Consider the following 15,565-nt stretch of genomic DNA (forward strand, 5'->3'; position numbering starts at 1 on the left):
CCACTGCACTGACTTTTTGATGATGTAAGGTCATTGACAGACCTTCAAAGTACTTAAGTAGATCCGTAGGATTCATTTTTTGTTTTTGTAAAAAAAACTTGTATAATAAATTACGAAAAAGAATTTCATAACATCTCCTGATCGAACTTATCGCAACATTACAAATGCAACTTAAGCTCCATGTTCCACCCAAAAGGAACCGATAATGACTAACCACATTCCCTGGAAATCAGTTTTGTGAACGTTATCTCAATGCACCACATGTGCTGACGCGCGCGTTCTTTCCGTATGGTTCGATAGGTCGAAACTTGATGAGTAAGCAAACGCAAAAACACTTTGAATAGAAATAAGGTAAAAAAAACTTCATCTTCAAGCCAAAGCCACAGCATTTGTGTGACGCACTTTTGAGTATATTTGTTCAGTTAGGGTTCAGCTTTCGAATAATAAAAACAAAATATCAAGACGCCATCCCTCGCGAATTATGGGTGGGTATTTACGAATCAGTTCGATAACTTATCAGAATTGTTGCGATTGCAAAATAACGATTGGCTTTCGAAAGAAATAAACTGAACATGGAACCCCGTTCTTGAATGGCGCAGTACAAAATTTTCAAGCCCCCAGAGGGAGAAATTGTTTCAAATTGGCTTAAACGAGTAGTTTACTAAACATCAGATCATGGATCACGTGTTGGTCATCAGAATCAATCTGTTGGAATATTCTGGTGAAATTCTAAATTGAACGGACTTCACTACTTACCACCAGGGGACTGTGCTCGACGCCGCTGCCCAGCTGATTGGAGGATAGCGGTGGCACTGACGAAGCTGGCCTGGCTGATGATGACGATGATGCTATTGAATCAGTGTCTGAGAATTTGAGAAAGAGATAAAAAAAAATCATTAAATTTTGATAACATAAAAAATGTTATAAAGATTATTTAATAATTTCAGCATCAACATGTGAAAAGGGTATAAAAGACAAAGTAAACAAAACCGGGTTTCAGTGGATTCAAATAGCCCAATATAAGCTCTACTTAACACAAAACCCGTTTTTAGTTTTGGTTTTACTCCATTTTCCCGAAATCCATTGCCCAGAATGAAAAATCACCAGAATTTCAATCACCAGAAATCCACTTTCCTAGAATTTGTTTTCCCAGAATGCCCCATTTACCAGAATTTTTTTCTCCAGAATGAACCATATCCCAGAATTTTTTTTACCAGAATGAAGATTTCCCAGAAAATTTTTCACCAGAAATGCCATTTCCCAGAAAATTTAACATATTAAACCAAACTGGAATTTAAAAAAGAAAAAAAAAAAGATTTATTCCACAAAAATTGGGTTCACATAATACTATTCTTTTGAGGCAAAGCCGCAACCAACGAGGATGAAAGGTACCGAGGCGGCACAAAGCCGCCGAAGCTCCCAAATTCGAGATGGCCGCTGACCCGCCATCGGAAGCGGCGGCCCTAATACATTGGTCTAGGTCTGCCGGGGCTTCCTAGGTCTGCGTGAAAGCTAGGGGTGATCCCTAAGCCCTTCCCTTAGTGGTGAATATATCTTTCAAGTTCGAACGCGCAGCGTGAGGAGTCGGACACCAAAACAGGTTTTTTGAAGGTCCATGGTTAGCATTAAATCAATTAAAGTACCCAAACCTTAAACAAAACACAATATTCGTTTTAAACTAAATTTAGTTGGAAACATTCAAATCTGTGGTTTCATTTAAAAACTCATTTTGAAAAATTAAATTTTGAATCATATAAAATTTACAATAATTCATTAGAAAAATAATAAAAAATACTAAAGGAAGAAATTTGGGGTTTGTGTTATTCTGGTAAATGTTCCATTCTGGCGAAAAAAATTCTGGAAAATGGTCCATTCTGGGAAAAAAAACTCGGGTAAATGGTGCATTCTGGGAAAAAAATTTCTAGGAAATGGTTCATTCTGGGGTTTGATTTCGGGTATTTGTTATTCTGGGGAAAATTCATTCTGGGCAATGGTTTTCGGGTAAATGGGATACAATCGCTGTTTGAGTAAAGGATCTAAAAAATTTAGAGCCATAAAATGACATTATCCTCACACAGATTGTTTTATACACCCTTTACTCCACACAACGCAAACGGTCTAGATGCAAAACACTAAAAGGGGAAGAATGCGGAAAGCTATTCACTCACTCCTATAGCGAGAACCATAAGCCTTTGTTAAAAAATAGGGGAAATTTTATCTCCATCTCACTCACACATATGAGACATTAGACTGGCCCATAACAAAAAAAAAATCCTTATATTCCACGCGGCACCCCCTAGGTTGGTGCCTTTAGGTGAAAAAATGACTTTCTGAAGGTTTCAGGTCATTTGGCGGAAGCACGAGCTGGCGCAAAGGACTTGAAATTTGTATGGAAATTTTCGGCAAAATATATGAAAAATCAACATACTTTCACTCTTTGTGTACTAAAATATGTTCCCAGTATGCCAGAAAGCTCAGAATTTCAGGAATTGTAGTTTAAACAATGACAAACAAGTTTGTAAAAGATTGTGAAGCAATACGAGTTGACTGTGATGAGTTATTTGCAATTGAATGTGTGATTTTTTTCGCATTTCTTTGATATATCGTGAACGGTGTAAGGGCTAATAATCGCACTAACTTGATCGCATCGTCACACAATGAGAATAACAAATAGAAAGTTTGTGTCTTCGACAAAGTTGCAAAAAAAGCTCTGACAAACATTATTTTGGGGCATTTAGACCTTCGAAGAGAAACGTATGATGGTTAAAGAATTGTCAAAAAAGCAAACTCAATAACTAAAAACTTGTGGTAAAAGGTATGACTGAATTCAGAAATTTAACGTTGAATGAATTAATTAATTCATTAATTCGATCGGTACGATATAGCAAAAGGTTTATTGACAATAAATCCTGAACATTGGAAGACTATCAAAGAATTCAACAAAGGGCAACAACGTATAAGAAGTTAAAAGGTATTGTGCGTTTAGATAAAAATTTTATAAACGTCGTTGGTGAACTGGCATCATGGCTGACTTCCGACCAAAACATATTGAGTCGTTTTATTTAAGCGTGCGCCGAGAAATTTTCTGTTTTCAAATTTACATAAAATCATTCATTTGAAGCGTTTGTGTATCTCCTTCTTGCCCGTTAAAGTATATTTCACGCGAACACAAACGAAAACAGCAATAAAAAATAACATTTCTACCCCACAGAGGGTGGTGGTTTGTACAAATATCTCGATCCCGACCGATTTTACTCAAACCGTTTGGACGCTCATACAAGCAGTGCCATACACGATGCAAATCGTGTTCACAGCGACAAAATTTCATCGATTTTGATCGCATTTGTACCAATGTTGTGTAGTGTGTGGCCCGCTTAATGTATGTAGAGATCAGTCTTCCGAAAATCAATCAAAACAAACACTCAGGATGCGTTTCCTGTTGGAAACATTCAGATTGTATAATGCGATAGCGCCTCTCGCAACTGCTTCGCCTGGCTGGTATGCAATCTCGATCAGCGCTCCTATCAGCTATGCAAATCGAGTCGCATCATTCAGAATTATCGGTTTAGCAAACATCGCATATCGGAGATGAGTGAGATACAAACTGATCCATTCTGAATGTAGCTCACTCAGTATCTGCCTGAATTATATGAAATTCAAAATTATTTTTTGCAGGACGAGAAAAATCAAACAGTTGTGCGGGACACCATAAATTCTCAGTAGTTTTAACGTGACGGACGACAGTTTAATAAGAGAACTTGTAAAATTTGAAAAACATGGCGAAAGTGAACATCTTTCCCTCACAAACACAACTTCAATTTGATTTTGATCATATTGATGTTAAAAAACGTTATAACAACAAATAAATTTATAAATTTGCTATATATCAAATCAAACAAAATACGCTAATGATCGGCTTCATGTATCACTCACTCACTGCCTGATCCATTCCCTCCTGATCGAAGACCAACAAGATTCGCCATATGCATTGCGCATTGGTGAGATTCCAATTTGATGATGGTGCTGCACTGTTTTGACAGCAAGCATCGTACGAGGTGATCTGTATTTTAGCGATGAATTGAACGATCGATGATCGGGTAGGTCCAGTAGCAATCAATAACGAAACCCGACCGTTGTACGTTCAGTTGCGAAGTGCAATCAGAAACATTCATTGAAAATGAGTGATATTCGGAACACTGGTAGAGATACTCTGGTGGATACAAATTTATGTGTGGCAACGTTGCAATCGTTGCATGTAATACACTGTTATTTTTTTTTAAACACAACTGTCAAAAGTTCGGAAGTAAGTTCGAAATCGGAAGTCCGGACTTCCGAAGTAAAATCTAGTGCTGGCGCTATAATAGTAAATGACACTACAGAAAGAGGGGTCAAGCTTATGTCCCACTATAACAAACTTCTCATCCACAGCAAAACTGAAAAATAAATTATTTTGCAAATAATTAGTCATTATCGCAAAACTTACCAGAATCAAACAAAAACTTCACTGTTGAAAACTTTCAGGATCTAAGTTTAATATACTTGCTTGATTTGAATAAACATTTTATTGATCACTAATGTAATATAAACGCCAAAAATTTTGAAGAAACTTAATTTAAAACAAATCTCTGTTTTTCATACTCAAAACAATGCAGCAGTTCATAGTTTTTTCGAACCTTTCTTTCAACTTATATTTTTTATTTGTTATAAAATAAGCTACAACTTTGCCAAGGACACAAACTTTCTATCTGTTATTCTCATTGTGTGACAATGCGATCAAGTTAGAACTAATAGTCCACTTATACACCGTTCACGATATATCGATGAAATGTGAAAAAAAAATCACACATTTAGTTGCAAATAACTCATTACATTCAACTCGTATCGCATTACAATCTTCTACAAACTTGTTTGTCATTGTTTGAACTACAATTCCTGAAATTCTGAGCTTTCTAGCATACTGGGAACATATTTTAGAACACAACGAGTGAAAGTATGTCGATTTTCCATACATTTTGCCGAAAATCTCCATACAAATTTCAAGTGCTTTGCGCCAGCTCGTGCTTCTACCAAATGACCTGAAACTTTCAGAAAGTCATTTTTTCACTTAAATGCACCAATCTAGGGGGTGCCGCGAAGAAAAAAAATATTGTAAAAATCATCCCATACAAATTTGGGCCAGTCTAATGAGACATACAGTACAAAGCGAAGGTGTATAAAACATTTAGACGAATTTCATACTCCAGCTAGGGTCTATAAACAATTGCGAGCTATTTTTACATGATAAAACCATCGTATCGATAAAAACATATTAAGAATGATCCTACGCACCGTTTTGACCATAAAGACTTGGGAGATTCCTTGTGAATTTTAATTAGCGATTTAAAAAAGATTGCAAAATTTTCAAACGCGTTTTTTCTCGAAACGTCATAAATGAACATAGACCCTTTTCACGTGTTGGTGCTGATTTAATATTTTTGTTTTGCTTTTCAAACCAAAAAAAAAAAACATTCTATATTATAAATCGAGACCCCGATTTTTTTTATCTTAGTCGATAGAGTTGTGCCACTCAGAATCTCTTGTGCAGTAATACACATCAACATCACGAGACTTTATAATGATCTCATAAGTCTTCGAAGCGGATTTCTCGAGTATCAAGCAGAACTATACAAGAAAACAAGCTTTGATTAGATTGATCAAGTCTAAAGTCAACAGTCAGTTGATGGATGGTTGTAAAACTTAAAGTCACATTTCTTCATAATCCATATCATGTTATTGAGGCAAACCGTTTGCAATTACAAGTATAATAAGAAAAGAAACATTTCTTCAATCATTTCTTCAGACAAATAATAAAATTACTAGTTAAAAAGCGCCTACAATGGTAACTAAGTAAATTATATGATTTATAGCCCATATTAGCCCAAAAAGAATCAATTAAAAAAAAAAAACAACATTTTTCCGCCAATCTTAGGTAGAGTAGTTGACAGGAAAGGAAACTGTTACGATGAGATGAGATTCTAAAAGATAGATACAATTCTTGCTCTCCGTCGACAACTTTTTTTCTGCACCCAAAAAATTTTAAAAGTATTTCTAAGCGACTTTATTTTAATCATAATAAACAAAAACAAACGTAGAAAGGAAAAAACGACATTAATTTCATTCCAATACTAAAAAATTTTCCCAGTAGCTTTCACACACAAACCGCGTTGATTTTACTTAAAAAAAAAAACTCACGTAAATTAGAGGTGAGTTCAACGGAGCACGAATTCTTATAGGGACGCTTCACATATTGATTTCGTAGCATTTACGTGAAAATAAATTTGATAACAATTATGCAGTTTTTCAAGTAGCCACTACGTGCAGATTATTTCGGGTGTGCTTTCGTTAAAGTATTGTTTATAGTTGTAATGAGTAGGTATAATATTTTCTAGAACCTTGGACTAATGAAAATAGTAATAGTAATAGTAGAAAATAGTACTCTGTTTGGTTCAGGGCTGTGCGGAATTTGCATACAGATTTGCAACCTTGCATTTGTGCGTAATTATTGAACTGATCCTGTATTACACTCAAAACATTTTTCACACGATGGCTTCGTTATAAAGTAGGGTACTTCTGACCATAATGCCCTTGCGGGGTAAAATGCCAGCGACTATATTTTGATTAATTTCGAAGATTTACGAAGTTTTAAGTGCATTCTTTTTACACAAATGTGTTCTTAAAATCAATACCTTGTAATTTTAGTAAAAATCATTACCAGATGTTTATTGAAACACGAATAACAATAAAAATAAATTTTGTGGTAGCTATTCATCACTTAAGTTGTAAAAAGTGATCAAATGAAATAGGTTTTTACACCAAGATAATTTCTTAAAACATCCTCACCATTGATTTTATTGGTTGTTCAAATTATATATTCGAATTATCAATTGATGAAAAACTGTGGTAAATTGTTGATTTATTGTAAACCGAAGATTAATTTAATTTTAAATAACCGATCAAAATGCCCCCATCAATTTTTGGACAAATCGCCCTCCTCTCAAGGTGCTGTTCGGTAGGATGTAAACGAAACCACGTGTTTTATTCTCAATTTTGTAGTGCATTTTTCCATGAATACAGACTGATTATCGAAATAATTTAACGATCTTCTTCTTTGCTTAGTCCTGAATTATCATTAGGATGCATAATAATCACAACTTTCGATCGGGTTTGAGTAAAAAACGTGCACTGAAAATCGAATCGGTTCGCTAAATTTGTCGCCAAAAGCAGCAGAAAAATTTCGTTGAAACTGACAAAGCTCAAAATTAAGTCAAAAATGTCAAAAAAATTGCTTTTTTTATTGAGAAATGTTAACAAACCACTTGTTTTTATGTGTAAATAAACCTGAAAAAAAAATAATTTTTCAGTTTTTTTCGAAAAAAAAAACAGAATAAATTTATTTTCACTGTGAATATTGTGTTGTTTTTGAATCGTTTTGATTCAATGTTTTGGAGCATCATTTGCCTACACTGGGGCGTTTAACATCCAATGAGGTTGCTTAGAAAAGCGTTTGTAAAAAATTTAATATTTTCATAGTTTTTACAATTAAAAGTTATATTATTGACAAAATATGAGTAGAAGATAGAAATATGAAGCACATGTGGCAATGTATTCGGGTGTTCATCTTATGTATTCCGCATACTCGGTCATTTCCCCTAGCAGGTGCATATTCCCCCGAAATACCCTACATCAGGGGTGAGCAACCTTTTGAACCAACGGGCCAATTTAATTTTGAAATTTTGTCGGGGGGCCGCACATAAATTTTTTCTTATTAATAAACAGGGCTTCACGTTATATTTTAGAAATCAAATTTTTCGCCCAATGAAATCTGAAATAGGAAAGATAAAACAAATTCACTTGTTTAAAAACAGAAATTCAACACGACTTTTTAAATACCCCATATTAAAAAGGTAGCGAACATTCGTTCTTACAACATTCTTGTAAAAACCGATAGTAATATTTGTCATCACTTCCATTTAAAAAAATTTCTGGAGCTTACCACAGTGATAACTTATCGTTCGAAAAATATAAATTCAAAGAAATCACCGTCTTTTTAGCGTTGTAAGTTGAATCGCTAATTGACTTTCTGTGATTTTTTTTCCCACAATTAAAACTTGTCCTCAAAGCCTTGAAATTTTATCTACAACCGGTAAAAAAAAACCCCGTTTTTAAATTGAAGTTCTGTATCGGATCATTGCATTGATATTTTGAGAAAAATTGTGCGAAATCACAGAATAATGTTTAATTTCAGATATTTTAAGCAACTATCTTAAAAACTAAATTCTTGATTCTGAAATTTGTATCCAGGTTTTTATAATTTTTAATGTTAGTAAAATATCATTGGGATACGATTTCTAAAGCTATATTATTACTTTGATAATGTGGAATGAGTTGATTATAAGTCAAATAGCTGAATTTAATTCGGCTTTTTACCGATGTTTGTTATAAATTTTCTTTCAAATTACTGAAAAAAGCATCACAAATAATCGCAAAGACCTTTTGAATCGAATCACATAGTTTCAGATATCTTTTGTTTTCATCAAGAACTAATGAATTTTATCGATAACTTTGATGCCGGCTGATTCATGTTGATAAAAAATTTAAAATCGTTTACCCAGGCTTCATTATCAAACTTTCGTTATTTTCGTCAATATTCAGAAGTGAAAAATATTTTACAAGGTTTTGGTTTAATTTTTTTTTCAGTATTTGAATGCAAACAGAACATGCCTTTTAGCCGAATTGGATAAAATAATTTTAAAAAAATCCGCTGAGCACATTTTTTATCATACTACTTTATTTTAGCTTGAAACGAAAATAATGACTTCTGTAACGGACTTCGCAATTCTTTTTATCATGTGTAGCTTCCGATTTTTGGCTGTTCTTCCGATTCACTTTGATGTATTTTGCTTTTCAAAGTGGTAAATAATTAGGAAAAATGTATGCTGAATAAAAAAAATCCAATATTACGTTATGCCAATGAGTAATATTGCATTTATGCATTGAACAGAACATAATAAATGCTTGAAATGTCAGAAAAAAGTTAACAATCTGACTGATTGTGCGGCAAATGCAGATAAGTGCATATTTGATCAAGTTATATAAATTTTCCCAACAATCCATTGTAGAAAAAAGTTAAGGCTTAAAATTAGAAAAAAAGCTTCGCGGGCCGCACAAAAGGGTCTCGCGGGCCACATGCGGCCCGCGGGCCGCGGTTTGCTCACCCCTGCCCTACATAGATATTCGCCATTCTGTTATTAAGCTAAATATATAAGACTTTTACGTAGCAAAAAATTTCGTCTTAGCGCAAATTATTCCACGAAAAGTAGTGCCATAATTTTGGAAGATTATTTTGAGATTGTCTGAATAGTTTAAACCTGATTTATTTTATCATCGGTGCCTTATGCAATACGCTACGAGACACTCAAACAGGCAATATCTTTTTCACTTAAGCTGTATACTATTTAAAATATAGAAAATTCATTTACATAGTTGAACGAAAAATTATAGGACTTTTTCACTTTTATAGTTTCTAATGTCTGCACTTCTTCATTCCAATTTCAAGTTGACATATTTTTCGTAGGGTGTACAGTACACCGCTGCAAAAATAATTCCCATCTGCTTTTTCGATGCCTTTTGGGTCACCAAGCATCAGTGTTTTTTATTTAACTTTTTTTTATTTTTTTTTATTTTACTTTTTTTAATTAAATACTTTTTTTGATTTTTTTTTTATTTATTTGATCATTGGGATTTTAACATCTATGGGGTCATTCATCCCTCCGCTTTCGAATAAGCAGTCAAAAACGCTAAAATTTTAAAAAAATATTTTGAAAAAAAAATATAACATCGAGTAATTTTTGTGGGATACAAGTTAGGTTTGTGCCTCGTTTATACTGAAAAAGTCAAGAAATATTTTTCTATCCAAAGTTCATTTTTTTCAACTTTGAGTACATCTGAAAAATTTTGTTTTCCCATAAATTCTCATAAAAAATAAAAACTCGTTGAACTGCTTGCTCTTTCAAAACAAAAACTATCAAAAAAATTTATAAGAGGTTAAAACCACGAGCTCGCGCGACTCTACGGCGAACCCAGTATCCAGAAGGTGGTGAAGGCTGGCCGGATATGCTGGGCGGGACATGTTGGGAGAATGCCGGACGACTGTCCTGCAAAACAGGTGTTCGCTACGAATCCGGTAGGAACAAGACGAGCGGGGGCGCAACGAGCGAGGTGGTTAAACCAAGTGGAGCGTGATCTCGCGAACGTGGGGTGTGCGATAAATTGGAGAACGGTTGCTATGGACCGAGTGAATTTTAGGAATTATGTTCGTCAAGTTATGTCGTTAGACGGAATAACGGAATACTATGTAAATAAAAATACAGAGGTGTAAAAATTTAAGAATTAAAAATTTCCATACAAAGCTTGCAACAGTCTAGTGTACAGGGTATCCATTGTATTCGTATTATCTCATACTAATTCTGTATGATGTTAATTCATTTTCAACCACATTTCGTGACCTTCTTTCTTAAGTGAATCACAAAAATTTTCTTTAGTCGAGGGAAATGCACAACAGTTTGAACTTCTGCGCGAAATAGAAAGTAAATACCATAACAAAATTTAAATATGTTCAAAATAGACACAATTTGTTTCATTTGTATGCAATGGATTGTGAAACACTGACGGTTAAATTTAAATTAATGTTTCCGAAAAACTAGTTTACAAGATAGACCTGAGCACGCCGACAAAGGATCTGGAGGATTATTTTCTAGTAGTTTCTCGAGTAGTGCTACTCTTCAAATCAGTAAACGAGCCAAGGCAAACGAAAATATATTTTTGGAGTTGTTGAGAGTTCCTAAAAAACGTCACGTGACCGATAGTAAACAACTTCCCCCTATAACATTCAAAAGACTGAAATAATGTCTTCAACCAGTTCTGTTGTGTTATATGAATTGGGAATAAGGTAATTCGACTACATCAGCAATTGCCAACACCTGTAGACTGTTCCGAAAATTATAAATACACTTTATTTCTTAAATAAAAGAAACTATGTTATTTTTAACATTCTATTCTAAAATATACTGCACTACTTTTTTTTCAATTTGTAATTAATTTAGCTTCAGTTTTTGTATGGTTAGCGAGTTCTCTTACTTTTATCTAACACTTAACACTAACCATCAGCTTCCGCACAGTGCTTTCTCCTGCCATTTTTACCACTCTAGGCCGACCATTCTTGAATTTTTCAACACTGTCTGCTGGTTGCATGTATTTCCTCAGATTTGCCTTCTTCAAAGCCCAACAAGTTGCGATTGGACACTTTGGTGGGTTAATGTCTTTCGGTAAACATGTGACCTTGTTGGCTTCATACGACTTTAATGCATCCTTAGAGTCGTCGTACGATGCGAGATCAAGCCAAAAGATTGTAGGATTGTTATGCTGTTTGATTAAGGGCAGCAACCTTTTTTGTAAACATTCTACCACGTAAATTTTGCCATTCATTGTATCTGTGGTTATGAATGGACGGAACATTTAACCAGATTCACATATTACTTGCCACAAATTTTTCAGTGTTAATGGCTTCCACTGATACAGGAACATCCTTTCCCTTCGGTGAGGCTGAGGCTGAGTTTTCTAGTCTTATTTAATGTAGGTTTCATCCAGGCTTACTGAAAACCCGAATTTTCGATCAGAAGTTTGTTGTAGAGTTTCCGAGCTCTCGGTTTCACGTTTTCAGTCTGTTTGGTACTCCTCTTGGGTTGCCTCTGCTTCCGATGGGTCTGATGTCCAATTCTCTTTTTAGCCGACTGAGGCCGAAGGATTCCTTTGATTGTATTCCTTGATTTTCTTGTTCATTGTAGGGTCAGCAGGGCAAGGTTTTTTTTAAAAAAAAAACGAACACACACATATAGGATCTCAGTGAAACTTCATGTTTCTTTGAAGAGATCTAATTTACTTAACTCTAAGGCGTACATCTTTCAAGGATAAGATGGCTAGCATCTTACAGATGCTAAAACCACCGACCCACAGAAAGTGTACTATGTACGCCGTGACCGGGATTCGATCTCATGACCTCTGGCTTAGAAGACTTGAACGCTATCCTCTAGGCCACGGTGGCTGGTTTCCTACCATGTCTCAGGGAATCTGTCAAAAAGCAATGTTTCCATAATTTCCATAATTTCTCAACGAGGTTTGAACTGCTCCCACACTCACACCTTCTTCCTAAACTAGTTTTCTGTTTGAAAGACCACTCACATTTTTTTTCTTTGCTCGGAAGTAAAGCCACGCATTTTCAGATTTCTTCGCGAAAAAACGACAAAAAATGACAACGCTTACTTCTTTTGGATGTAAACAGTACGAAACCAATATTTAGTTGAACGCTACACGATTTTTAAATGTTTATTTAATAGTGTATTTACATTCGCGGAAATATTCGCTATTAAGCTCGAAATGCTGACCTACAGCTGGTGACCTAATGCTGTTGTAGAGAAAGCCCGTTGAAGATCTCAATTGTCTATCAGATAGGGCTGGTAATTAAATCGACGTTGTATTCCAAATCTGGTTTAGAATAAATGGCATAAAATGTTCTGAAAGTTCATTTTTGAAAATTGGCTGAAAAATAACGGAATTATTGAACGTTTAAATCGTATACACCCAGATGGCACACCCTGTAGATATACAAGAAGCAAGTGAGAGGAATGGTGATTTTAAAGTTACACGAGACTTAATTGTTTATTCAGGGGGTTGATCGAAAGATAAATGGTCCAATGACTATTTTTGGGTTATGTTGCTTTCCATATCATTGTGAAATCTTAGAAGAAGAGAATTTCTTCAGTTTAGCTAAAACCCCTATCTCGCATAGCATTAAAGCTACATTGATAATTTATATATTGGATAAATATAGGTAATATAATACACAGCAATGATCACGAGCTATTTAGAATAAAATTATGCCTATTTAATCTCTAGGATTCAATTGAACTCAAAGATTTTGACAACAAAATTCTTTAAAAGATTGAAAGTTAACCATTGCTCCAAAAAAATAGCGCTATGAAGTTCATATCATCCTACAAATATTGAAATATAGAAATCATTTATTTTATAACTTTTTATGCACGTTGCAAACGTTTGAAAATGATGAAAAATTACAATTTTGTCACTTTCGTTTTTAGTTACGGCTCTCGCCAGTTGTGAACTTAAGAGCATGGACCACCCTGCACAAAGCCTTCAACAATCAATTTCATGATTTTGTTCGTGTTTATACGGGGGAAAATAGATTTCGCATCATTCAAACATATCGATGACAGAGTATTTTTTCTCAGTTAAATTGACACAACATTGCTAAGGTCAATCAACTCACCGATATTTACATGGCCGTTCCTTATGCTGTCCTGATGCGGCGGCCAGCTGCTATCGCTCCTTTCCGTCTCCATGCCGTCATCCTCAATACGGATACTGCTGAAACGTTTGCTGGTAACACTGCTGGCCCCAGACGACGACGACGACGACCCTGCCGTCCCATTTACCACCACAACCCCACTGACACCGTTTCGATTAACACCGTTTCCGTTTGTTGCCTGTCGTTCACCACCACTCGACGAAACATCCTCATTTCCGGAATCGAGCGGCATACCGATGGCAACCGAATCTTCACTGCGCGACGACGACGAAACACCGACGACAGACTGGGGAGCCGAACTAGTCAGAACTGACTCTCGTGGCCGCTTGCGCGACATTCTACCGTTCGCTGGGCTGGTGCTGTTGCTGTTGCTATCTTCCGGATCAGGGTCTATTGTTGGCTGCTGCTGCTGTTGTTCTGGAAGAACCGTCGTCGTTGACATACAGCAAGCAAGCAAACACTAAAGCGTCGCTACACAAACACACCGAGTTACTCGGGCTGATACGACGACAACAATCGGTTGCGGCCTAGTTTTGCACCGGGGCACGGAAAGTTACGCGCGAAATCGTAATCGAGGCGCGAACTACAACTTTCAACAATAACAGCAATAACAAAAACAACAACCACTCTGGGGGAGTCCTCTTTCTGTGGTCCGGTTCTATCCGGTGTGCTTGGCTTCACGTTCGACAATATTTGACCCCTGTGGAAAAGATTGGAGAAAACAAAAGGGAATAAATTAGTGTTTTACCTACTTGTCGAATTGGCGTGTGGGCAAAATATTACAACCCGAGATTTTACGGGGCTACGTATTGGCTAATTTATTTGCATTAATAAATAGAAAGTAACAGAAAAGCTTTGTGATATGATTTTCGCAAGAATTTACCGTCACAAGCACAAGGAAGTGCATGGCCGTATTTAGGAGGTTGGGGTAGAAATAAAAATACAGTAATTACACACACAATTTTAAGCAACCGTTTAAATTTTAAAATAGCAGTATACTGCCCCTACTTTCATAACAGTCCCATATGCAAAAACAAGCAAGCGAGAAAATCAGCTTTTTCTGATTTGGAATATATTTTTAAACTATAACCATTACATTCAGTATAAACGAAAATCGTTTGATGGAATGTGTTCTAGGTTGTCATAATAAATCGTACGACCTGAAATTTTAGAAATTGGGCCATCGGTAACGTCGGGAGCACCATTTTATTCGCTATGGGACTGTTATGCGAGCATATTTGAGACCTTTTTCAAATCTACTCGCATAACAGTCCCATCCAGAATATGTTTTGCTAACCAAGCTACTTTCTTAAACTTAAATTTGATCATTTTTGAACTTCTAAATGCAGTTATCAGAAAAAGAAACACACTTTTGGAAAAATATCGTGAATTCTTCATTGTAAGTTGAATCTTTTTACGATTTTGATTGCATCGGTTAGTTTTTTGCTCAGGAAGACATTCCTTCCTTCTTACTGACCTGCCTTCGAGAACTAGTGTGCATAATTCGACATCAAGTGAGTTTAAATCTTTTTTAAATGATTCGAAGCAATAAATCAAAGACTATTTCGCCGAAAGAAGCATTGAAAAGAAACCAAATCCGTGATATTTCACATATGGGACTGTTATGCGGGTATATTTCATATGGGACAGCCACAAGTTGATATTTTTTTCAAAATTTCTAGAACAAAATCTCTTTTTTTATTGTTTTATATTGAAGCCTTATGTTCAAAATGACGAACTGTCAGGTTAGATGAAAAATGACGAAAATTCATATGGGACTGTTATGCGAGTAGGGGCAGTATACGATTCGAAAGGCTTTGAATAAACTAGTAAGAGCCAATAAGGTGTTTAAAAAACTACCGTGGGAGAGAGAAGTTATAAGGTGAAGAAGTTGTAACTAAGAAGTTTAAGAGGCTTTTGTACAGCAAAAATATTAACAACTACACTCATAAGTTCAAAAATCATCATTTTGACCCACGGTAGACCTTGGTCTTGGACCTGTTTCGAATGGTGTATTTTTCATTCATGTACATCCCAAAACCCAATCGCGTATTCTCTCAGTATGAATAATATTTTTAATAGAACAATTTGCTTTGTCAATATTACAGAAAAATTTAGTGAATTCTATGCTTCTTGGTCTGCATA

The 15,565-nt window shown here is 35.4% G+C and overlaps 1 protein-coding gene across 1 annotated transcript in view; it reads right to left on the minus strand.

The window, feature by feature from the left end:
- Window positions 1–645: 645 nt before the first annotated feature.
- The window catches only part of LOC129753467 (sericin-2-like), a 38,030-nt gene continuing 23,110 nt past the window's right edge, over window positions 646–15,565 (minus strand). Inside the window, exons 2-4 of the mRNA XM_055749286.1 lie at window positions 13,382–14,120; window positions 757–863; window positions 646–705 (exon numbers count right to left, since the gene is read on the minus strand). Of these exons, the coding sequence (XP_055605261.1) occupies window positions 646–705; window positions 757–863; window positions 13,382–13,862 (648 nt within the window). The 5' untranslated portion in view covers window positions 13,863–14,120. The remainder of the gene's footprint in view (window positions 706–756; window positions 864–13,381; window positions 14,121–15,565) is intronic.

Source organism: Uranotaenia lowii, chromosome 3, assembly GCF_029784155.1.
Source record: "Uranotaenia lowii strain MFRU-FL chromosome 3, ASM2978415v1, whole genome shotgun sequence".
Classification (NCBI taxonomy): Eukaryota; Metazoa; Arthropoda; class Insecta; order Diptera; family Culicidae; genus Uranotaenia; species Uranotaenia lowii.